The 25,937-nt window shown below is 41.3% G+C and overlaps 1 protein-coding gene across 1 annotated transcript in view; it reads right to left on the minus strand.

Annotated features, from left to right (window-relative positions):
• KIAA0319 (KIAA0319 ortholog) overlaps positions 1-22,736 on the minus strand; it is a 43,519-nt gene extending 20,783 nt beyond the window's left edge. The window contains exons 1-9 of the mRNA XM_057376716.1: positions 22,679-22,736; positions 15,124-15,896; positions 7,269-7,452; positions 5,042-5,140; positions 4,304-4,401; positions 3,812-3,899; positions 3,180-3,272; positions 2,436-2,568; positions 447-675 (exon numbers count right to left, since the gene is read on the minus strand). Coding sequence (XP_057232699.1) covers positions 447-675; positions 2,436-2,568; positions 3,180-3,272; positions 3,812-3,899; positions 4,304-4,401; positions 5,042-5,140; positions 7,269-7,452; positions 15,124-15,896; positions 22,679-22,727 — 1,746 coding nt within the window. The 5' untranslated portion in view covers positions 22,728-22,736. The remainder of the gene's footprint in view (positions 1-446; positions 676-2,435; positions 2,569-3,179; positions 3,273-3,811; positions 3,900-4,303; positions 4,402-5,041; positions 5,141-7,268; positions 7,453-15,123; positions 15,897-22,678) is intronic.
• Between the last annotated feature and the right edge of the window lie 3,201 nt (positions 22,737-25,937).

A 25,937-nucleotide genomic window follows, 5' to 3' on the forward strand; every position in this document is an offset into this window, starting at 1 on the left:
ATGGCTGCATAAACTCTACCAAAAGGTCTTGTCATTTTTCACTCAGAAAATTAAGTTTCTATTTAAGTTCTACTCTCTCCAGGAGAAAGTGTTTCAAGAAAACTCTGACTACCCCCACATTCTCCCATTACCAGTTTCCAGCCTGCCCAGAGCCTCAGAAGATGGGAGCCTGTCAAACAGCCTCTAGTGTTCACAGACAGACAWTGTGAAGTCTTTCCAAACCACCAGGAAACAAGCAAGTGTGTTTGGCCCCAAAGAATGAAAAAAGGGAATGAAAAGTAGTATCTAAAATAAGGGCTGAATACAGGTGAGAGAAAAACAAAAAAAGAGTAACATCACTCTAGGTGTTTAAGTGCTTCTGAGCAGTTATTTAGATATGTGTTTGCTTAGGTATAGAGGAAAAATAAAYAAGTTTTCCAATCCTATGCAAGGAGAAATATGCATACCTGCATTGCTACAACTTTGCCTTTGCTTTTGGGACTGAGTGACCACTCATAGCTGACGATTTCATGGTCATCACTGCTCTGGTTTCCATTCAGTGTGATGAAGTTCTGGGGYAAGGTGACAGCCTGATTAGGTCCTGCATTAGCAATAGGTGGATAATCCACTGGCTTGTTGACAGTCAGAGATGCAATGGTAGAGTTGGCAGCTCCATCTGAATCAATCACTGTGAGTCTACAACAGGAAAAACACAACCTGTTAAGATGGTCTTCTCTAGGCTTCTAAACTGAAATACTAATTTTTGTCTGGCATTTTTCAAATATTACCTAAACAAGAGCCACTAATTATATGATATGAACTTCTGCTTCAGATATATATATATCCCTCAAGTAAGGTTAGAAAGAAATTCAGAAAACTGTTTATAAACACAACTTTCAACCTTCAAGAAAAACTAAATAAAAAAAGTTTAGTTATTCTGGATCCCAGATTAAACCCTTTACCTGCAGTCAATGGCAACCGCACCACTCACTGCAAACTCTTTTAGAAATGTACTTGGTAAAAMCCAGGGATTTTATTCATCACCTATAATGAAACAGTCCTTGTCAACACCTACATCTAAAACTACTCTAGATGTTCAGAACCTCTCCTTATAGAACAGCACCAGATCCTGACATCTTATTTCTTTGTGGCACACTATTACTAATTTTAATGGAGCTTAATATCAATGTCAAGTCACAAAACTAAAAAAGTAGAGCATTTAAAAAAAATCCAGACATTACTGACTCTCATCTTAAAAAGAGACTGCTTAAGACACTTCAAAGGGATGAAAGCCACCCTCTGCAGTGTGGTAATCAACTAATCTCTAATCCACCTCTGTTGTGAAAACTGCATACAGCTGACCACGTGGAAGGGAGCCTGAGCAGGAACAGGACTAGTGTGCATTCCTTCAGCCATTAGGGAACATGTGCTTCTTTGGAATGGGTGCTCATCCATGCGCATCAAGGGCACTGAATTTGTTGACCAGATGTGAACTTCAACATACTGCTCTATTGTTCAGGTAAGTCAGCCTCCCCCAAAGGTGCAGAGATATAACAATTGACTTCTTAATTCCCAAGGGTTTGGAATACACTTAGAAGCATTGCTTGTAAGCAAGCTCTGCCCTTTTCAATATGGAAAAAAATTAACACTCATTTCTGCTATGGTACAATACAGAACAATTCCAGCAAAGAATACAGAATTCAAGTAGAAACTGTAGAGCTTCTGGTGAAGCTTATGCAAAGCACCACATTTAATGTATATGTATGCAGGCTTCAACATTCTGCTGATGCTACACTGAYACACAATATATTGACTGGTAGGCATCCACTGGCAGCCAAAGAACCCAAGTTAGGTTAGTGGGAAGTCTGCCTCTGTGAAGATTGGGCTTTAACTTAAAATGTTCAGAAGAGGTACTGATTTTTACTAAAGCACACAAACACTTCTTCCATTGTCTGTGCAAACCCCAGCTTCAGCAATAAATAAATGGAGCAAACCAGTWGCAAGGCAAAGATTTTATAAAAAACAGAATGACTCTCAGTAAAATCAGCACATGACAATGTATTGGGRGGATCAGTCTGCCAATATCATTGTCTGCCACCACCATTCAGAGGATGACTTTCACAGCCTGACTGCATAGTTTCATTCAGGGCACTAGCCAGCTTTTAAGCTGGGAAAAAAAAAGCAGTTTGTCACAGTTGTTATGGCTGGAAGTGGGGAGATGTTTAATTTACAATTAAACCTTCTTTTATGTAATTTTGCATATTATAAAGGATCACTGCAAGCACTTTTTAATAAAACCGCTCCATATGTCTCTCCTCTGTGCAAAATGAAGAGTAACAATATGCAGAAGAAAAATTAAGGTTTTTTGTTTGGGGAGATAAATGTGAGCACAAAAAGAAACAAAYGTTTAGCTTTATCACAGTTAAAGCCCCTGAGTAAAATCATCATGCAGATACCTGAAGGTGTAGTTTCCAGGAACAAGGTTAGACAAGTGCAAGACAGGTGTATCAGCAGATGCCTTCTGCTCTCGCAAGGGACCTTTAATTTCCTCCCAGTGGTAACTCACTATCTTCACATCATCTATGCTTTCTACATTCATTAAAGAAAAACGTATCAGTTTCYCATAGCAATTGCTGGAATGAATACTTAAGTCGTTCATACGCTCATCCCTAAATGGTTTTCTAGAATTGTCTCTTTCAGTATAGTTGAATAAGCTTCATGAATCACCGATTCCAAGTTACCTTTGGTATGAGTTATCTAAATAAGTCTTCACACACATGAATTAAAAAAAAATCAGTCTCAGACTCTACACATTCCAACTTGTCTGCACTCAGTAATTATGAATATAATTACAACATCTCGTCACACCCTATCTGACAGCTCTCACCTATGGCCCCAGCTGTACCAGCACAGAGGCCCTCTGGGCAGGACAGGAAGAAGCTGTAAGAGTAGCTGCTCACTGAATGCAGCAGTCTCTGACAAACTGCATCTCAATCTCCAAGCAGAAGGCTCTATTTTTTATTTTTTTTAAATTTATTAAAATAATTTATAACTGGACTGAAATCCCCAAAATAAATCATTATTCAGGAAACTTCTGAGATTAGTGACAAGAAGGAATTTCACTTGTAATTGATAAACGATAATGTTTTAATTGTATATTGAAAATATAGGATATATGCATGGGATGGTCCAGTACATACGACTGCCATCGATGAAGGTAGAAGTTGTAGGCAAGGAAACTTCTTGCACTTTAGGCGAAGCAACGGCAATAGGCGGCTGGTTAATTCTGACTGCTGTGAGAAAGACAGGGGGGGATGAAGAAAAAAATGTTAATGAAAGCCCAGGCAAAATTAATGTTAAATGTACAGATCAATAGTCCCYAGTGAATAAATCTAGGACACACAGCTTTGCAGCTGTGTCCTTTTTGGACAAGGAAAAGAGCAGGTTACTGATGAGCAGCRTGCTGACACAGCAGTGTTCCACTGCAGTGCTCCTACGTGGTGTAACTCAGATCAGAGCTGTGCACTGTAACCTGCAGACAGAGATGGATCAGCATATGACTGCTGCTCCTAGCTGGAGAAGGGGACCAGGAAAGTGACATGGTGCTACCTCAGACTTTACCTGAGGAGGGGAAAAGATCAGAGAGCACTTAAACACAGTGAGCAAGACCCTTAGCTCTATTCCTTAAAACCCCTTAAGACACCAAGTTATGAAATATGTCAGCAYGACTGGACTGCCAGATGTCCCTGACTAACAGTAACTGAGAGACTGATAAGTATGCTGTGTAACTGCTTGTGTTGAAGAAATTTATTGTATCAGCCAACTGATTTACCTGGTTTGACTGTGACATTTACAAAACCTTCACCAAAGGCATTGTCACCAGAAACTGTCACTTTGAAGGCATAAAGTCCCACTGATAACTGAGACAAACACAGAACAAATAGGGTTACATGTTGAATTATACAAAAGAAGCATGCTTAAATCTGACATTCATATCACAAACAGAATAAATCTAGATTTATTTATGTCTGAATCCTCAATCTACTTTTATAAACACATATATAAGAGACCACTAGTCATGGCCTGGAATTGAGAAATATGAAGCAAGAGGAATGTGATAATATGAGAAATTTTTACTCTGTCTTAGAAAATTATTAGAGCACTCCAAGACACTGGCATAAATTTGGTGACATATGCAAGTGAAGGGACTCAGGATGATTTTAAGCCATTCGAACTCCTTGAATTATGGTGCCCTTCCCCATAGGTTACAATTCTGTGAAAGGACCACACAAACATAAAGAGCATGAGCGTACAGCTCACTTACATGAGAGAGCTTCAAAGTCTGGCTGTGCCTGTGCTCCATTTCCCCGCTATAGTCAGCAGGATGACTGATTAAGCTCCACTCATAGGTGTAGGCTGTTTCTAAGAGCAATAACACAGTGTAAGAACATTCAAGATAAGCCCAGAAAACAAAGAAATCAAGTTCACCACTCATTAGATAAAATGCTACAGGATGAAATCATGACTGCTACTGTTTAAGCCTGTAAAATGAATTGGTAAGACCACATGTTAAACTTTCAGTGTGCTGCAACTTGGTAAAGCAGTAAGGATGTGATGGACTTCTTTGCAAAAACCTACTTCATGTGAAGCAAACATTTTACATAGCTACTTAGGAAACATCTTCTATTTGCTCTTGCAATTCAGAAGTTGGCAGTTTTAAGGCAAATATTGCATTCAGACTCTACTTTCCCCCCCTCCCCTGAGCTTTACAGCAAGATGCTATAAACTAGGCCACATGATCTTTTGGTAGAAATTACAGGCTTTCTATTGAACCATCTGGCTAATGAGTTCAGGCTCTGAAAATAAAAGACATTTAAAAAAATTTAATCTTTAAATTCCAACAGAGGAAATCCTCTCTGCAGTTAGTCACAAGAGAGGCAATATTAGAAATGAGAAAAACTGTTTTATCCTGAGTGGTGGATGTTCACATAACCCAGAACTTGGCTGCATTTACAAGCTGGTAGGGTGTGCATCTCCCTGTATACCAAGGCATTCAACTCACCTGTAGATGGTGGTGGGACAGCAAAGGCATTCAGTTCAACCTCATTTTTGGGGAGCATCACTTGTATGTTATCTCCAGCAGACACAGCAAGTTCTTTTACTGCATATAAGACAGAATGAGCACGCTACAACAGATGGAACTGACCTAAATTTAGTATCTTCAAATATTATTTGCAATGGATTAAGTAAAATTTGACAAATACTCTACAGAGAATAGGCAAGAATAATTTTTAAAAATCCTTAATGCAAGATAAAATTATCTATTTAATCATGGCTATGATATCCTCACCTTTTACCAACTAAATTTTCTTCTTCCTCAGCTATGAAGTATCATTTTCCCTATTTCTGTTTTAGAGAAAAACATTCTCATTATTCCTTTATATCACAGGTAACAATGCTCTGCATAAAGAATTATGTATTTTTCTCAGTAATTGGAAGTGCAGGAATTAAAAAAATATAGAGTTACAGAAGACAAAAAGCATACTAGAACTTCAATATCACACTTTCTTTCACCAAGAAGTACTATTTCTATGTTTGCGTGGCACTTGTAAGGCAAGTTCCAATGTCCATCTCAGTGTATCTTTTAAAAAATCCCCTTGCACAGAGGACAAAAGGTTATTTCTTACCTGAACTGCACAATCAATCCACTTGCTATCCAGTTCTTGTCTGTGAAAATTACTTCCTCTTTCAAAAAATGTCAAAGAACACAAATACAGCMCCCAGCAGTAACACACCAAAGCAAAATTTAAGGGAAATTTCCTTAGTCCTGTATTTCAAAGGTTTTTAATGTCTTCCTTTGAATACTGGGAAACCAAAGAACAAAAATTCTCTAAAGGCAACTCATTTATGTCTAAACACCCAACTTATGAACTCAGAAGAGATGAAAGAGACTACTCAGCAGTGATGYACCTAAAAATAAATGAAGACACTGACAGCACACTTCCTGTCACTGTGAGTTAAATTCACCCAAGGCTTTACAATTGATCGTGGGAGTCACCYTAGACACTTGTGAAGCAAAGGTTTGCACTTGGACCTCCATATGAGATGACAATAAAATGGTTAGAAGAGGGTGATGGCCAAATGAGAGAAGGAGGGACTGTCACTGAGACTTCCAAGACAGTATGGCTGAGAAGACACCAAGTTTAGGAAATCCTTGTATATAGCAGTAGTTATTGTGAAATTGATCACAATCTTCCCTTCAATTTGTTCTTCCAAACTTCTTTTTGAGCCTTCTTCAACCTCCTCCTGTGAAGGAGGAGGAGCTGCCTAGTCGACAGTCAATGATAATGATAATCCATTGTCTTGGAGAGGACTCTTGTAGGTCATCTCTTCCTGCTACCTACTATTGCTATCCTGGCTGGCAAGTTGCAGTTTGGTAGAGAGTGTCAAGAATATCCCAAACCAGACTTTACCAGGAAGCAAAGGGCTTAGCTCTCCATATCCCTCAGTGCATCAGGAGTGCAGAAAAACACACATTTGTGCTTCTTGTTGCCCTTCTAGCCCTTTGTCAGAGTGCACAGGGAGGCAAGAAACTCAGGAGAAAGAAGATACACAAACATACACGCAGAACTTAACACAGAGGGCATGATGATTAGAAGTTTTGTCCTTTTCAAAATAAAACCTTTTGCTCTACAGCTGGAAGTGTGGTAAGCTTCCCCACACTTTTGAAATTAGAGCAAGACTTTCTTTTTCCAGGAATTGGAGTCCATGTTCTCCCCTGCTAAGGGCTAGGCTTCTCCTGGTAAGGGCTGAGCTTTTTCAGATCCCACCTATGTTGCTGCRTGGTATCTGGCAACTACAGGTTTCTGAGAGGGAACAGTGTTCTGAAGAGTCACACCAAAAATCACATACAATATGGCTAGAGGAGACTATTCTGAAACTCCAACAAGCCTCAGGTATTGCTCATGAAGTTTGAAACAAAACAAACAACTAAATAATTTAAAACAGGCTCTTAACCTTTTCTTTTTACTTTGCTGTATTTGCTTGAGTTGTACTTTCCCATTACTGGTGGACTTGGTCAGAGTTTTGTCTCAGAAGTAACRGCTAAAGGGTCAGGGGTTTGCAGTGTTATTGTAGGTCTACAGGTTTACACTGGAATTATGTAACACTTGGAGAAAGAGTGAGCTCTTTCCAACAACGGGTTGGAAACCTGAGAGTAGCAAAGCCATCCTCACCCTCTGCCCAGCCTGCAGGTACCCCTCAGATCTCCAGCTGTGTTGACACATTACCTGCTTTAGCAGCAGTAGCAGAGGGTGTGAACTGCTGCATGGGCTCAGATGGTGCAGTATTAGTRGGAAGCAGCACGATCCCATCTTCAGTGGCATTGTCTGGGGCCACTGTGGGAGTCTGGGTTTTCTCTGGCATGCCTGGGGAGAAATCCAATCTATCTGAAGAAGATGAAGGTGTAGCAGCCTGAAAAAAAAGGAATTACAGGGAAACAGTTGCTGTGAGACATTTTTCACATTTCTAGATTTAGACGTATGTTGTTTCTCAGGAGCATGTAGSATGACCCTAGTGATTTATTTTACTAGGAGATTTTATTCATTTATAGAATACCTATCAAACAAGAACTTTTTGTCCAATCAGTCTCTGTAAGAWATGCTAATAATTTTCCAAGTTGCAGATGCAGAACAGTGTACGTTATAGTCATGTGGCAACCTGGAATACAAATAAGGCTACAAGTTCTCAAAATATTAAAAGAATCGGTAGGACAGGTCTAAATACAGTAATAAACCTTTAAAAACCAATGTCAGAAAGTCTGTGGTGTTACTGTCTCTGTGCCATACACAAACATAACAGAATCCTCACTTCTTACTACATCTGCTCAGTACATGAGTTGCTCATGCCTTTTTATGTCTACAACAATAATAAAACACCCTACATGTCAACCTTCAGGCATCAAGCAGTGCTGCCTCACCTTGTTAGTAAATCAGAACTGCAGCAAAGGACATGGCAAATTTGGCCCAAATAACTTAGCACTGGGTGAATCTTGCCTTTCRGGAACACATATCCTCAATGGGCCAGCAGTTTTTCCTTAATATTCTTAAGGCTCATTTCTGATCTAATGATTAGGGAAAAGCATTTTTCCAATTATGCCTAGTGTGTTGACAAAGTGTACACATATGACAAATGGCTGAGGTGGAAAGGGACCTCTGCAGACAGCCCAGTTCAGCCCCCGCCCTCAAAGCAGGATCAGCTACAGCAGAGAGCTCGGGACCCGTTCAGTCAGGCTATTGAGCTATCTCCAAGGTCAGAGAATCCATGTCTCTGGAAAACCTGTTCCAGTGTTAGGCCATCCTCACAGGAAAAAACATGGTGTTTAGTACTTAAATAAGCCCCCTTGTATTTTGTGTCCATTGTATATTGTCCTGCCACTGAACAGTGCTGAGAAGGCTCAGAGGTCCATCTTCTTCACACCTGTCAAGAGTTACTTATACTCATTTGTAAGGTCCCCTGAACACTCCCTGCTCCAGGCTAAAAAGTCCCAGCTCTCTACTTCTCTTTCTATTTCAGGTACTCTACTTTCCCTCTGCAGTTTGCCTCCCTTGGAAATAAGAGCAGCCCTGCCCTCTGGACAAGGAGGAAAAGCTCCCTCCCCACAGCAGTGGGAGCTGMGAATGTGGAAATGTGGGAAATGGGAACGTGAAAGCAATGCCAGGAACTGTTGCTTCTGAGCCTGTKAGAAAATAGAGAGCACAGAAGTTATCTGCAACTCCATCTCTACCTTCAACAATGGACAGAGAGAAAAGATCCCTGTGAAGAGTCAGGGATTGTGGCTGAGTCCAATACACAGACAATGCAAGCACCTCTGCGGTCACACCTCCAGCTCTGCTCCATTGGAGATAGTAAGATCACTCGAGCAGCTAGGATACTGACAGCAGATCAAGGACTGCAGCTCCCCCAAAGTAGTGCCTTCAGGAATCTCACCTTTGACAACATCATGTGCAGGGAGAGCCTCAAGCCCATCCTGCCTTGTGTCTTGACAAAAGGTCTTTGCTCCTGAACGGTCTCCTTTATATACTCACTCCTCCTCTCATCTTCAGCAAAGATCTCTTTTTCCACACTTGGGCAAACCACAGTGTTCTTTCGCCTTTCAAATTTGAGGGAAATCTACTTTCCTGACCTTCCTCTGGATTTTCTCCTGTCCTGATCCTTTGCCAGTTTATCAGCTGAAAAAAAAGCCATCATGGCTTCCTAGGACAGATGGAGACAAAGTCACCTCAAATGTATCTTTCCAGGGACACTCTTTTGCAGAGCACCAAACATCACTTCAGTGAGCAAGCCTAGGCAAGACACTGCAGTCAGACAAGGTGCCCTGTGGCACTGTCACGTCTGACGTGGAGTCGCAGCCAAAAAGACACCTTAAACTAAAAATGTCAGCAGGCAGCAGACAATCGGGGCAGGGACAATAYCAGAAATTAAGTTCTTAGGCAGAAACTATTACTGAGAGATTTTCTGGAACAGATGTGAAGGGCAAGATTAACCTACATTCCAGCTTGGGAAGAGAAAGGAAAACAAAAGAAAAKAATTCTTTCTGGGAGTGAGTAGGGTAGGTAGTTTTGTTGGTATGGGTTTTGTGGGCGATTTGCTTTTACCCTTTTGTACGCCCACTATTTTTTTACAAACACACCATGGTGAGGGCCCACATCCTTCAGTTCTCAGGGCTTGAGTGTAAACCTCTTGAGAATTCCAACAGAAAATGAGAACAAACCTATAATCCAAAATGGCAAAAAAAAGAAGAAAGTTCATGCAGTTCCCTGGGGAAGCTCAATGTTACAGTKCAGGCAACAGTATCACGCCAAGGGGGATCCTTTCCCACTTCCAATCACTGGCTGAACCCATAGATTGGGTACTATTTTTGTGCCCTCTGTGAATGGGAAGGATAAACCCAACCCAACCATGTTTCCTTACTCCATCCTGATCCTGCAGGTGGCCCCACTTTYTCCCTCAAGGAAGAATATTCCTCAAGTGCTCCTAAAGACCAGCACTCTGGTGAGTCAAGGGCTGCTAGTGCAGCTATGCTGAGCTTGTGACTGCTTCCCCAGGGGTGCTTCCTTCATGTCCCACTGCTCATRAGACTACTACATTAACTGAAGTACCACCTGCTCTTTCTCGTTTATCTGGAAAATTTCATGGATAGCAGCTCCATCAGCAGTGTGACTCTGCTCTTTTGCTGGTCTGCTTCTCCCATTTCTCTGCATTTAGTCATCTGTTTAATGATTTCAAGCACATATGACCTCTATTAACCGTGTAGTTGGGGAGCTGCAAAAAGAGCATCTTAGACCATCACACAGTATAACATGAAGTACAGACTTTAAAACAGAAAGAAAGGTAAAGAAACATCTTTCAGGGGTTTTTAACATCCTCTATGGATCAAGCCAACGTATTTTTAACCAAACAGAACTGTTTAGCTTCTGCGGGCCTCAATACTGAAACAAAGCCAAAACAAGAGATTAATAGCTCTGATAATCAATTGTGTTCTAAGTCTTAATATGATTTCTGAAGGCAAGCCAATCAGACATTAGAAGGCCCACCATCACATAGAGTCTGTCAGCCATCTTAAGGTTTCTAAGTAGAGCTTTATGCATTTTGACTGTACCATTATCCCAGTAAATACAATTAAGTGAAAAAACCAAGTCAAGCCTTAGCTATCGAGTAAATGTTTGAAACATTGCAGCATCAACATAGCAGCAGCTAGAATCTGACTAGGACCTGAAAAATCTTATTGGCTTAGCAGAGCAGCAGTTAACTGGAAATTTTAAAGAGACAATTCTTTGCAGATATCTCACTTCAAAGATGGGCAGCACTGCAGATTTCTGTTTCGGGCAGCTGGACTGCACATATTCCGTACAGATTTCTAAATGTATTCATGTTATTGAGCTGCCAGAGTGTCACAGTCCATTAGATCACTCTGAACTCTGATGCAAACTCAACAGTCAGGTGATTCAGTTAAGTGACAAACCCCATATTCTCTCTCCCAAATCACCTACGGAAACTCCCTGCATCTGACTGCATTTATGGCAAGGATGCTCTAAGCACACACTCTGGAAGTCTGTGTTTGGTTGGTTTCTCAGTTTAAAATCTCACTCCAGGACCTTTGCTCAAAGAACACAGCACCTCAGGACACTACATCCTGCTGATTACTGTGGAGGGAGGGAGGGAATCCGGGAATAGCATTTTTGCCACCTTGCTCTGTCTGGTTTGTCAAAASMKYTKTSTSKRRRMKSYRSAARRGRGWGYGYSWSMRCASRKMYMSRRRMASAGATACAGAATTGCCATGGCAGAATTAAGAGTATGATAGGAAAACATTTATAATGTGCAATTAACAGGGTAATTCATTAACATTAGTAGCAAGCATGGTTTTAAGACCTTCATATTTTCATAATCTGTAATAAAACACCACAGTTTGAGAGGCTGTTTGGACGATATACCAATGAAAAAACTACTTGGAGACCTCTTGGCATTTTTAATACAGTGCAAAAATTTAAGATTTCCTTCATAACAAAATGTGGTTTTCAAAAAAAAACTTTTTTTATTAGGAAACACAAATTGGCACCAAACAATCCATATGAGATTTGATGAAAGTATTGCTTGATGGAGAAAGAGACACATAAGAAGGAAATCCCATCACCAGAAGGATCACAGGCAGCTTTTCACTAGAGTCACAAGAAAAGTTCCCAAACCAGAAAAACTTGCAGAYAAACTGGAAATTGTGTTATACAGAACTGGCAGGGCTTGGATGTGGTCCCAGGCAGTTTGGCAGTGGATGGAATCAACCCACCATGCACACATGCTGCAACCTCTCAAACCTAGCTTGAAAAAGGCAATAGMCACTGTGGGCAGGGGACACACGAGTAGGTGGGGACATGCACGATAGGAGGACTGAGAGGAAACATCTGGAAGAGAATGTTATTATGCACAGGGCTGGATGCAGCCTCTTGGAAACAGGGACTCCATGACATCTCCCAGGGAACTGAGGCCCGCACAGAAACTCACACCAGTGCAGATGAAACAAACAGGAAGGAGCAGTGGCAGAAGAGTGAAAGAAGTGACAAGTGGCAAAAAGGAAACTGCCATGCACTGACCTCAAMATCCTGGGCCACCTGTTACCTCACCAAAGGGACTGTGCATAATCTGCAGTGAAAAGGAGTGAGAGACTAGGAAGGGAGGTGTCTGGACTGAAGTTTATTCTATGGAAGGCCAGGAAAAATTATTTGCTATAACTGCTCATCATCTCCATTTCTCTACACATGCCCAAATTATTCAAAGGATTCYCACCTAGGCTGCATAGGCTTTGGTAGTTCCTCAAAACCTCCTCCTTCCCCAGATTCTTTCTCTGCATTAATAGAGAGCSTTTAGAGCCATTTCTCAGTACACATCATGAACAGCTTTCAATGCTACCCCAACAAACTGCTTCCTACAGCTCTGCTCACAGAGCACATCCCAAATACCTTCTAACTCCACTTGTCTTATCAGTTCTTCAGCATCATTRCCAGCAGTGGCAAAAGACTGACCAAGGTCTGGAGTTTCATCCCTTCTGCACTGAAAGTAGCAAGCTCATTCCTCAGCATTTCTATTGGAATTTCAGTGGCTGTGCTAGCATAACTTTATCATAATACAAAGAGCTCCTCTGTAACCTGGTGAGAAATAGGTTTCTCTCAATTTCACTTTACAATAAACTCCCATGTACATAGTCAGTGTACACAGAGAAATCAAAATCTTTATATACTGGCTGGYGTGGCAAAATCAAAGTAGAGATTTGCAAAGTAGGCCTGGCCATATATATTTATCACTGCTGCAGGATGTGAAAACTCAACTTTCATAAAATGGTATTCATTTTACGAAAGCCATAATAAATCCCTCAGAGACAGGGAACAAATTACTCAGTGCTGCCACATAGTTTAGGTGAATTCAAAGTTTTATGACTTCTCTAAGGCATGAGGCATAAGCAATTTAGTCAGCAGAGATCCTGACAATTGGCTAAAGCTTATAACCATACTGAGGGGTCTGCCATTTGACAGCAAAATGCARTGGAGACAGTTTTCAAGTCTTGCTGCACACCTAAAGGGCATAAACACTGTGGTGCACAGACCTACTGCAGGGTCTTGCTGTGGCTTGATTTCCACCACACTATACAGTCAGTAACTAAAAAATGCTTGCTAGCTTCTCCTAGCAGATGGAAGGAAAAATGGGACATGAGTTCAGTATAGCAGTGTGGTCGGGTGTCCTTAATTTCAACTTTGTAAGAAYAGCTCAGCTATTGCCCTCTGTTAGAACTAACTGCAACACTAGTACATGGCAGAATGTCGTTCTAAATTTTATCAGCAKGGACAGCATATTTTGGTATCACACTCTTGATATGTACATATGTACATACTTTCTGCAAATTAACAGAAAAACAACTAGTTATGTTAATTATGCTTGTTTCAAGGTGTGCATGGTAGAAATTGTCAAAACAAGTCTCCTATCAACTCCGCTTGCAGAAACAGCACCTAATTTCAGCTTGCCACAGCAYTTCCTCTGTTGTCAAATGTTCTTCCATACAAATAAAGATGAATTCTAATTTCTTCTCACRTGTTCCAGTACACTCTAGACCAACTTAGTCAGTCACAACAGTAACGGGCTACCTTGAACCTAGAGGACGTGGTCCTCAAAAAGCAACCTGCTGTCATGGTCCCCACTTAACTCCAGGGCAACCTCCCTTGCAGTTCKCCCAAACAGATCCCACAACAGGCCAAACACTGCTCTACTGCAGCCCATGTTGTGATTCTGCTTTCTGACTTATTCCTGCCCCTCTTAGGAGCTTCTACCTCATGCCTGCATCCMTAACTAATCAATCCCTTGCTGTCTGCAAGGGTGAGGTCCAGTAGTGTCTCTTTCTCCTCAAAGCAGCTCAAAGCAATAACCTTCTTTAAGTTATCAACAACCTAGAGAAACTTCCTGCATTTCTGGAGCCCTGCTCTCTTGCCCTCCTGGTAGGTATTGGGGTGGCTTAAATTCCCCATGAGGACCAGAGCTATTAACATGAGGCTCCTTCCAGTTACCTTAAGTCTTTATCTGTTTCTTAAGACTTGCTGTCCTCCACACATCAATCATCCCCTCCCAGAACTGCACCTGTCACAGATTTCATGCAGCTTTCTTATTTGCTTGTATTTTTCTTCCCTCCAGTAACAGCAATAAATTACCATTTTTACAGCAAGAGATACTTGCTGGTTGCAAAATCTTGCGGAATTCAGAGCAAGTTAGCTAACATTGATTAATTTCCTCTTCCCTCTGGCAAGGGGAGTCAAACCCAGGGAATGCTGAATTTATAGCCTGTTTTAACTTTCCCGTTGAACCCATCCTGTTCTTAAGAAACCAAGGCCCCTTTAGTCTTAACTGATCAAACTGGTTGGCATAAATAGAGAAGTTTGCATCTYTCTTGTATTGATTTATTAGATTTTACTTTTTTTCTTATTTTCAGACTCAAGAAAAGGATTCTGAGAACTGAAACACCTTATCCATTTATCATGCTGTACATCATGGTCCAAAAATGCTACCACCATAAATTAAATATCACGCCCCTCTCATATGTTTCTAAAACYACTATAAAAATTAACTCAGCACTTACATCTGTAACACCAGTATGCATTAGTAGCATGAAACCGATAAAGCAGACAATTTTACTGATGGAGGAGCTTACATTTACTGGTCTTGGCCTTTGGCATCAGAAGGTCCACCAGTACTGCTCTGCTAACTTCTTCCTTTGAGTTACGAGGGGTCAGAAGTGAAGACCACTTTAACACTATTACACCCAGTCCAAGTTCATTCATTTTTACACTTTCAAGGTAGCCCTGCAGTGCCCCAAAAGGAACTCTACTCCTTAGTGTCTGATTAAAAAAAAAAAAAGTCCTTTAGTGATTCACCTGCCTATCAAGACAATCATATCCCCTTCAGCCTCTTCTACATGGTAACAGAACTGTAGGTCATTTGAGAGTTTAATACTACAAAGCAATAACCTAAGATTTTTCAAACATTTGAAAACCAAAATAATTGCCAAGTAGCCTCACCATACTCTGCCTGCTTCCTGAGGGGCAAACATACCTCCTTTTGCAAAGCATCCTCAGGTTGTGMAAGAAGTGGAACAGCTGCTTCCCTTTCAAATGTCTTCCCAGGGAATGGTGTAATCTCCAGGAGAGATGACAGCCTCTCTGTGGGGTGCTCATTGACGGAAGTCAGTTCAGAGCTGTTTTTATTCAGAAGGCTTTCCACCTTCCCAGCCTCCCCTTTCTTTTCAGCAAAATCTTCCTGGTTATCTCCATCCTCATCCATGGAAGTGTTGAAGCCATTTTCACCTGCCATCATCAGGCCCCAGTCTGTATAATCCATACTGTCCTTCTGCTCATGTTTGATGCCCATCTGAAAGGGGTCCTGCTCCAACTCTTTATAATCATCAATGTATTCAGGTATCTCCTCAAAGCTGGGATCYTTGCCAAGCAGAGACAGCTTCTTCAGGCTACTCAGTTCCTCAGATGGCTCATTCTGGAGTCCCACAGAGTGGACCATGCTCGGGATCACTTGCCCAAGTCCTAGCAGTGAGGCTGGCCTCTGAGAAGGCCTCAGCACAAAGGTAAGGTAGGACTTTACAGTTTCAATTTTTTTAGGTTTGCAGCTGTCCTTGTGTTGGCAGTTCACGATGTAACAGCGCCGTTCAAACATCCAGGACAAGTCACAACCAGAGAGGTCACAACAYGCTGCGATGCAGTCGGACACTGACAAAGCGTGAGGGACTCTCATGATTTTAGTGGTTTCTARGTTGGGAGATATTACTGCACCTGAGTACGTGGCTCCTTCTCTGCACTGCTCACAACTGGAACCTGAAACAACACCACCAGTGTAAGGCACAGCACTACAACCAAGCCATAATAYAGTTTACTGTGACCATAAATAGTTTACAATATGAACACATGTAGTACCCTGTTCAAAAAAGCTCATTTCCTTTTACTAATATCACCATGACATTTTCTGAGCATGTCCTTTGCAGTAATATTTGTACTTTGGAGGATTTTTCAGTGTAGGATCCTGACATAYTTTGCAGAAGTACCTTAGGGTCTCCTGTTGCAGCTGGCTGGAGACCTTTCCTCAAATGGACATGGAAACCTACCAGCTGCTCTCCCCCACGCTCATGCAGCCACAAGCATTTGAATGACTTGCCAGCAAATATTCTTTAGTCAGTCAGTAGCAAATTGTGACAGTGTATTAACACTGGGGTCATCAGAGCAAAACATCCCAGCAGGAAACCCTGCAAGGGCAGAACTATCCACCCATGGGCTACTTTGCTTTCCCTAGCTGCGACCACTGTAAGAAGAAGCAGAAAGAAGGGGCAAGAGGGAATGCGCAGTAGAAGAGAAAAGCTTATATTCAGACCTTGCAATAAGAGAAGTCACATTTGACCAGAATCCCATTACCTCCTTGCAGGCAGCACAGCATTGAGAGCCCACATAGAACATTTTTCTCACATCCTAAAAGTCTCTGAACTACCTGAGCATGCAGCATCCTGTAGCAGTTTGCCACAGGAAGAGTAGGCCTGTCTCTGTTTTCTTGCCATATGCTCCATCCACTCTCTTTCAGCAGCAAACTAATTCCATTCTGTTTTTAGCGATTTTTTTTTTAAATCTACCCAAGTAACTTTCACCTCGTTTGGTGAATTTTGAGATGAAAGACATTATATCAGTAAAAAATAAGTTCTGTTTTTTACTACTACCATAATTTCACACTGAACCAATTTTGATAAGGTTCTGGAAGCAAAATTAAAATAACTTTCTATTTTTAGTTACAGTCATCTAAAGGAGAAATTAAAATTCCAATTTTCAAGCTAGAGAGAATTTCCACAGCAGAGCTATAAACCCCTGAAAAGCACACTTTATATCATAAATGCTGAAAAAGGCTCATACTCCATCAGCTCTGGTAATGCCCTGCAGAAGGTAGGTCCTGTCCTGGGAAAGCAGTGTCACTGTGAGCTGCAACATCTGAAATGTCATTGCATTGGTTCCTCCAGCAGCAGCTAACATCTCTGCACACCATCAAAGTGTTTTCATTCTTTTTCTGCAGGCTGCCCTGAAGTTGTCTGACATCTCTCAGGTCTTTAAACAAAGAHACATATGCGATAACAAAGTAATATTTTGGGTGTTGCTAAAGGTACTGACTGAAGAAAAAACGGGTAAAAAAAAAAAAAAGCTAGGTTACATAAAAGCAAATCCTCAACACAAGACACAGCTAACAGGAATCTAATTACATCTGCAAACAATGATCTGCAAAGCTTTTATGGTCATTACAGCAGTCTTCACACTTCTTTTATCCAGGATTTGTCAAGGCATCATAATTAGTTCAGTGGGCCTGATGATTGTTTCCAAGTATTGTTTTCATTCCATGAATTGTCATCATCCCTGTTTGTCTCTGATAAACCAACTAAGTGCCATCTAAAGAGAAGGAAAAAAAAAAGGAAAAAAAGCAGGGTAGATGCACAGCTGCAGCTATTCAAWACCTCCACAAGGAAATACCAGACCACTTCCAACAGAGACATGGACAATGTGAAAAAACCTGGCATACAGCATAACTCACTATAATCTCAGAGATCTTTACCAAGCACTACATCATCTTGTATCTCTGGAAATACCCATGTGAACCGGAACACTAGRACATCTAGTCATGGCAGTATAAGTAAAAACGAATGCACTATGACCCCAGCCCAGTGGTTCCACTGTCATTTCAAAGGCACACCTACATCTTAAAGTGTCATTTGACACTCCTAGCCTTTGTTTCACATGTCAGACATGTGGGAAGAAAAGGGTATTAATATTTTTCAAAGTCCAAGACCAGTAGTAGTGAAATGCATTGAAAATGGAGGTATTTAGTAACACTCTCTGCTAGAGTAAAGAAAAGGATATTGGTGAAATGTATTGAAAAACCTGAGGTCATCTAATCTACATCTGGGCTTTGTGGACTTAAAAACAAGAGACTAGACAGCACAACAACTGTGACTGAAATTACCTGGCAATCCCTCTTTCAATTTTTGTTGGAGTGGCTAATCTCAGAACAAAGCACACAATATGCACACACAGTATGAGAAAACAGAGAGTCAGCTGTGAAAACGCTATTCATTATATTTGCAAAAATGCATTTCAAYAACAGTATTTGCAAGCTCTGCTTCAAATGCCAAATTAGAATATGCCTTCTCAAGATGACAGCTATACTTAATTCATTCCAAGATATCGGACTCCCAGTTGCAAGATAAACTGTTGTTTCTGTGCTACAAAACAACATTTTTTCTCTCTCACAGAGATTTTTTTTTTGATACATTAGTAAAAAAGTAATTGATGGCCAGAATAATTTAAATGTATTTCAATATATGCTGATTTCACCAATGAATTGATTTAAAAAAGTAAAGTGAGATTATAAGCATTATAAGTAATGTCCATATGGATAAATTAGCAGCTGCATCCAGAGGTTTTGGAAATCAATCATCCAAAATGCATGAGATGGTTAATGACAGAGGCATGATACACACTTATACCTATTGCCACATAAAGCTCAAGCCTCCTGAGAGGCACAAACATTAGTTAGTAACGGTATCTGTCTCAATTAGATTTATGTGGCACATCTTGGTAGTTGAGGGTGGGGGAAATGGACTGCAGGGATAGCTTCTGTGAGAAGACACCAGAAAATGCCCCAGTGTCAGGGCAGGGCCAGTTACCAGACAGACTCACAACTGGCCAAGGCTGAGCCAACCAGGGACTGTGGCAGCTCCTCTGTGATAAGGTATGTACAAAGGAGCAAAAAGTCTGGCACATCTGCAGCAGGCAGGAAAGAGGAGTAAGAAAATGTGTGAAAAGCCATTTCAGAAAATGTGTGACCAAGCCACAGCAAGGTCAGTGAAGAAGGGGTAGGAAGTGCTCCAGTGCCAGTGCAGGTATTCCCCTGCTGACTGTGGTGAAGCACATTGTCCTGCTGCAGTCCATGGCAGTCCACAGGGAAGCAGATATGTACCCCTRCAGCCCARGGAGGATCCCACCTCAGAGCAGCTGGATGAAGACCCTGAATGAAGCTGTGAACCCTTGGAAAACCCAGGCTGGAGCAGGCTCCTGGCCTGAGCTGCAACCCCGTTAAGAGAAGGCCAGAGAGAAATACATTTTCCAGCAGGACCTGTGACCCCACAGGGGATCCACGCTGGAATAGCCTGTTCTTTAAAGACTTCCCTGTGAAAAGGACCCGTGGTGGAATGGTTCTTGAAGAATTAGAGCCCGGGGGAAAGACCCCATCCTGAAGCAGGGAAAGAGTGTGAGGAGAAAGGAGCAACAGATTCGAAGTATTATGAACTGATTGCAGCCCTCATTCCCTCAGTTGCTCAGGGGAAGAAGAAAGAAGAATTGGGAGTAAAGTTGAGTCTAGAAAGAAAGTACAAATGAGAGGAAGATGTTTTTATGGTAGTTCTTCTCATTACCCTGCTCTACTTAATTGACAATAAATTAAATTAACTTCCCTAAGCCAAGTCACATCTGCTCTTGACTGTAACTGRCACATGACCTCTCTGTCTTGATCTCAGTCCATGGAGTTTTTAATCATATTTTTCTCTCCCATTTTGCTGAGAAAGGGAAATGATAGAGCGAGTTGCTGTGCACCTGGCAGCCAGCAAAGGTCAACCTACACATTCATTAAAAGCAGAAAAACTCTATTAGTCAAAAACCATCATGCACAAAATGAAACTAAATAAATATCACCTAAGCAGCACCTCAATTTCTTTTAATAAATCAGAGCATATTTTTCAATGTCCTTCCAACAATATTCATCAGTGGGCCTGTTTCTCTCTTCTCTCAGTGATGGAATATCAAGGTTTTCTTTCCTGTATTATGTYAGCCTTCTCATTATCTTAAATTAAAACAAGTGTTGAAATAATTTGAGGTTTTTTAAGAAAAGGTAGCCCTTAAAAGCAAGCTCATGTGCAGAAAAAAGGGCATAATGAACATCTAGCAAGTTCTTGAGTCTGAGCCAATTCACCTTAAAGTTGCACTTAAAATAAGTCCTTTTGACTTAGAAAAGTTGAGCATTTACCGATACATTGTAGCAAACCATGGAAATTAGCAGGAACTTTCCCATTTAATTAAAAAAGAATTGTATTAAAAATACAGCAAATTACTGAGATGGAAATAAATACTAACATTTTTTACTAAAATAATATGAGCTATTAGATTATATTATCCTCTAAACACCATGAGCTGGTAGCTGAGATACAGAGAGAGGCTTCAAATGCAGCCAGCAGTTTGAGTGCCATGGTCTTGTTCTCAGATAAGCCAAGAGAGCATAGCAAATTTGCAACTAAAAACAGATAACTTCCTATGCGCATGTGGAAGCTATTCTAATCTGCTAACAATTAACAGTATTATCAAAAGCATGAAACTGTGACATTCTCTACAGGCAAATTTCAGTATTTAATGCAATTACTGTCTTCTGCTGAAGTTGTTGTGGGTTTTTTTCTAAAAATACAAGTATGGAGCCTACAGCAGGTATTCAGTATCTCATAGGAGAGGATTTTATTTACAAGGGATATACTTTTTAACCACAGAAACAAACATCTCAGCTCTGTGTTCTCCTCAAAAAGCTTGGCACTATGAGATTCTAATAATGCTCTTTGTGACTACTTTGAAGCAGCTATGAGCACAGCCACACTTAATACCTATCTCCCTTCAGAKGTAGGCTAACATCTATCCCCTTTCATCCAATTTTTCCAAATTCAGTAGTCAATTTAAGCCTTAGCATATTAAGCAAATCTCTCCCTCATGGAACAGCCCATCCTGTTTATATTACAAGACGTGAAAGTCAGTGTGAGGAGCCATTTGAATCTTGATTTGCCTCAACACTGATTGTCMGAGGCATGTGGGGGAAGGGGTGCACACGAGCTGCCTGCAGGAGGCAACCAGGACATGTGTGGAGCCTTGTCTCTGGGGGGATTTCAGTTGGCAACACCTCACATGGGCACCTGGAGACACTGCTCACCCCAGAGACATTTCTCCAATCAGATGGTGGAAGGGCTCCACCAATGGAAGAAGCTTGGACTGGGCCAATGGTCTCCTGGTCAGCAGGCAGACTTTGAGAGGAGCCAGGGGCTATAAAAATCAATGGTGCTATGAGCCTGGGGAGCTGGACTTTGGGGAGGTGGACTTTGGCATGAGGTCTGTCTCTGTGGGCGTATGGCTGGGGTTTTTGCTGCTCCTGTTGCTCGGTCACTCTCTCTTTGTTGCTCACTGCTGGTGGTTTTGCTGCTGAGGGGTCCTTTTGCTCCAGCTCCAGCCTGCCTGGATTTTGTCCTCGCCAGCTCTCGCTCGCCCCCATGTATCCTCCTTCCCTCCTAGGTGCTCGGCAGGATTCCATCTGCCCTCCAAGCCTCGAGTGCAGCATCTGCCTCGCCCCGCTCCTTCACCTGGCCCAGCCACCGCCTGTCCTGCCTGAGCCACCTGCCTGCCTCCGACCTCGCCTGCCACCGCGATCCTTTCTTCGACTCCACCCAGGGTCCCGGTCCTGTCCGAGTGTCCACTCACCGTGTGTCCAGCACCCATCGCTGCGGGAGCCGCTCCTCTCCCCAAGCTGCTCTCCCTCCGGCAGCAGCGCTCACCCCCGTCATGTGGACATGGATGGCACCCCCGGTCCTGCTGGTGGTAACACCCGCTCTCTCCCTCTGTCTCCTTTCTCTCTCTACCCGTTCCTTTTCCATTTTCCTTTCTCTTTTGCTGTCTTTTCCAGCCCCCTTTAGTGGGCAATTACTACTTCTCAGTTTTTTGTTACCAATAAATGGTTCTCAGATACAAAGTCTGTCTCGTTCRACTTCATTTCGATCTTGACCATCCATTTTAAAAGAACTCCTTGCGGTTCCCCACGGTTGGAGCATGACAGTCAGATAACTGTGTATTATTTTCTCAATTTCTGCTAAATGGATACTGCCAGTACCACCACAGCTAGAATTCAAACAATATTTTTTTTAAGGAAATAAACCCCACTACTTCATATATTTGTCTTCAGTTACCGTATCAAAAATACCTGCACCAGATTAAGTCTCTCTGACAGAGGAGTATTAAGAATTACTATTATTCTTCATCTGTCTAGTTACGGAAATAAGTTTCCTATYCCTGTGGCTGAAGCAGAAACTTACAAGACTTTCCTATGGTTTTTGGAAAGAAATATATATGTAGAGAGGATGATAAGGTGAGAGACGTCAGTCACTGCATTCACACCACTCATAAATAAACCCCCCTATGATAATTCAGAACAAAAGAGTAGTTTAGAATCCAAGCAATGCATCATTCTTAAATTGCTGTCCTGCAAGAGAAAGAGGGAAAACTCCTTAAACCCTCCCACTACCCACTCCTGCCCCATGCATCTCCCTAGAGACAGCCTGCTGAAATTGGCTTCCAACAGCAACTCACAAATGCCTTCCTCCACTGCAAGTTTTGAAGCTGTACCATACCAAAGCTTTTTGCACCAGGGAGTCACAAGATTTCCCAGCTCTTGCCTCATTCATATTTATGTCACAGCTGTATACACACTCCAGGAGMATTTAATTCTCTTGTTCTGTCTGGATGACTCAGACACATGAGAAGTAAACTCCTACCTGTTATTGTCCACAGGAACAGGCAGAGAACACCAGGTCCAAATGCCATGCTGCACCAGGAAGGCTGTTACAACTGCTTTTCCAGACGGTTGTTGGAATTTATAGGTCTTAATGCTGTGGGGTTTTTTTTCTAATATTGTTTAGTGCCCTGCTGTGGCCATCAAGCACTGCAACAGACAGCACAGGAAAAAAATAGGTCAGATGTGAGCATTAATTAGAATGTCACAGTAAAAGACAATAGACAGGCTTTATCACTACCTCCTGAAGTCTTGATGAATGACAGAATAGATCAGGCAAGCTGAAGATACAGAACAAATTATCCACCTGGAAATCTCTATCTCTAGAGATACAGAAACATCCCAGAAATATTTGTACTCTTGGGCTCCAGTACCTCAAACCCCACAAATATTCTGCCTCAAGTTATCCAGACCCTGTTTTAGCTCTGACTTTAAATTAGCAGGTGCCTTTAACTGAGGAATCACAGACAGCATTGTCCATGCTAAAATCCATGCAGTGTTAAGTCAGCTCTTGAGGCAGCCCTCAAACTCTTCTTTCCAGCTATCAAGGCAATGCAAGCAGACACTACCTCAGAATTTCTAGGGAGACATTCCTTGTCAGGACACTGGATTCTACAAGTAAGGCATCCAAAGCAACAAATAGATGTAAAGAATGAATAGTTCAAAGCAACATTATTCATGCAAGACTCATGCAAGGAAAAAAAATAGTTTGGCTAAACTCCCCCCACATAAAGGAAYCTAAATGGATACCTCACCAAAAACCATTTCTGTAAATGAAAACACAGGTAGGTTGTTTKTTTTTTTTTTTTTTTTTTTCAATGAACAGCCCTTCTCAAGGCACAGAATCACATGTTCATTACATGACTTTCATATTTCAGCTGCCTATATCTACATATGATAGAAATGCTGCTAATTGACTGCTTTTGGCATGTTCSTTGTCACACATAATTTTCTATGATGAAAGACCATCTCAGTTTTTTCCCTTGCTAAGGAAATTTAAGTTAGTTAGGCACGCCAGGGCTGACTGAGCTAGAGTAGAAACCCTAGCAGCTCAGCAGCTGGACTTTTGCTCTCTGAGAAGGGATCCTTCATAGATGATGTGTCTGTAAAGCATATGAGCAACTGGACCCTGGTCTGCAACTCACACTCCTGTGACTGACCACTGCTTTTCCAAAGCAAGTCGTGTATTTATCTCAAGACAAAAGGGAGAGGCTGGCCTTTGTTTTACACATTAGGTGTCCTATCCACAGCTGAGTGGATCAACTGATGGTGTAAATATTTCTCCCAGTTAGATTTAAAGAGTGTGACTGACTACCTGAGCAAGCCAGACCATCATGAGCCAAGTGAAGAGGTGGCTTAATATGATATGGAGTATAAAAACTGACCAACTAACAAAAAAAAAAATAAAGAAAGCAATGGGCCTGGGCTAATTTCAACCCACATGTTCCATCTCAGTGACTGAGGATGCACAGCATTAAGATGCTAGGATTACAGAGACCAGAAATGGAACTCAGAACAGTATTGCAATAGAACTGTACATAGCTATTGCTGTATTTTGACAAGTATAATATGTMTTTGGATTGTGATCTCAGTATACTTGGTATTGCTTCACTAAATCAGAAATCCCATGTCACAGTAAGTATCTCCAAATAATTAAATCTGATACTAAACACTGCACATTCCACACATAGAATATCTAAATGAGCCTCGTCAGAGAATACTGGACTCAGACAATTCCCCCTCAAATCTGTGGTACAGAACTACTCTGCTCAATTCATAAGCAAAATGACTACAGAACATGATAAAGCAAGGACTGCCCCAAGTACAAAAAGCTTTAGACAAGCTCCCTGTAAAGCCTCTCCCAGGAGAGACTATTACTAACTTTTTAAAAGCCTGATACTTGACCTCTGTGACCTTTGCCCTCTCCAGCATAAACAAAAATCCCATTCCTACGGCAGCTGCATTAGTGAAGAGTAAACTGGTCTCCCAGTGTACTCCTATGCTGCACAATTAGAAAAATTATCTCTGATCAAAAAAAAAAAAAAAACTAAAAAAAAAAAAAGAAAAAAAAAAAAAAAAAAAAAAAAAAAAAAAAAGAAAAAAAAAAAAAACAAACCAAAAACCCCCCAAAATCCTAAACCCACACAACACTATACTGCTTCTAGTGTGATGCTATTTTAATATCTGCAATTAGATGTTCTCTCAGGAAGCAATTCCTGACAGAATACACATGGCTGTGCTCCCCTGTGGTAAATTTAGTGAGACTTGGCCTTAGAAAGAGCAAAAGATTGTCTGGATGCTTCCAGGTACTACTTGTATGATAAAAAATTTTCAGCCACAGGGCCATTTTTTGCTGTCTTGCATTCCCTAATAGCTCTTCTCTCCTTCCATCTACTATAGCCTTACCTGTTTTTGTTGCAAACAAAAAGACCAAAAGTTCTTACTTTTTTTAAGCCAACTCCTAAATGTTTCACTTAGGCAGCCACTGGAATGGCCACTGAACAGTGTCAGGGAACAGGACCATTGGCAACTGAACAAAAATRAGCACTTGTGCATAAGAGGCAAAGAGTCAGTCCTGAAGGTCCCAAAACACAGAGYCTTGTCTTTTGATTTCACTGTAAAGGTGAAGTAAATTTAATTGTTTAACTTCACACTGAAATGAACTATGGAGATGAACAAAATCCATCCACAGAATGGGTGAAGTTGGAGGGGACTTCTGGAAATCACCTTGTCTACCCCACTCCCCGTTCAAGTGACGCAGCTTGGAGCTGGCTCCCAAGGACCGTGTCCAGACAGATCCAAGGATGGATACTCTACAACCTTGTAGGACAATCTGCCAGTATATGGTCWCCCTCACCATGAGAAAGTCTATCTACCCCAGCTCTGTTATGCAGGCAGGGATGTTCAGCTGAAAACAGATGATTTCTTAAGCTTTTCCARCTGAATCCACCAGCATACTTTTGCCCATGCACATTTATTCTAACACATTACTCAAAGTGATTATTTTTATTTGGTGTTTTATTTCAGAACATTCAAACTAAAACAGAGAGATGTACAGAGCATAAAATTTTATAGACTTCTCATTTCAACAGTTTTTGAAATGTTCCTGTGGCTTTTGAGAAAGAAAACAGAGGAGCATAAGCTTAGTTCCTAATAAATATTTCCAACTTATTAGCAGAAATCTTAAACATTTCATCCTTGAGTGGTAGAAGAGATATTATTACAGTAACACCTTAACTTCA

This window comes from Malurus melanocephalus, unplaced genomic scaffold (assembly GCF_030028575.1).
Source record: "Malurus melanocephalus ecotype Western Australia unplaced genomic scaffold, MMel_1.1 scaffold_288, whole genome shotgun sequence".
NCBI lineage: Eukaryota > Metazoa > Chordata > Aves > Passeriformes > Maluridae > Malurus > Malurus melanocephalus.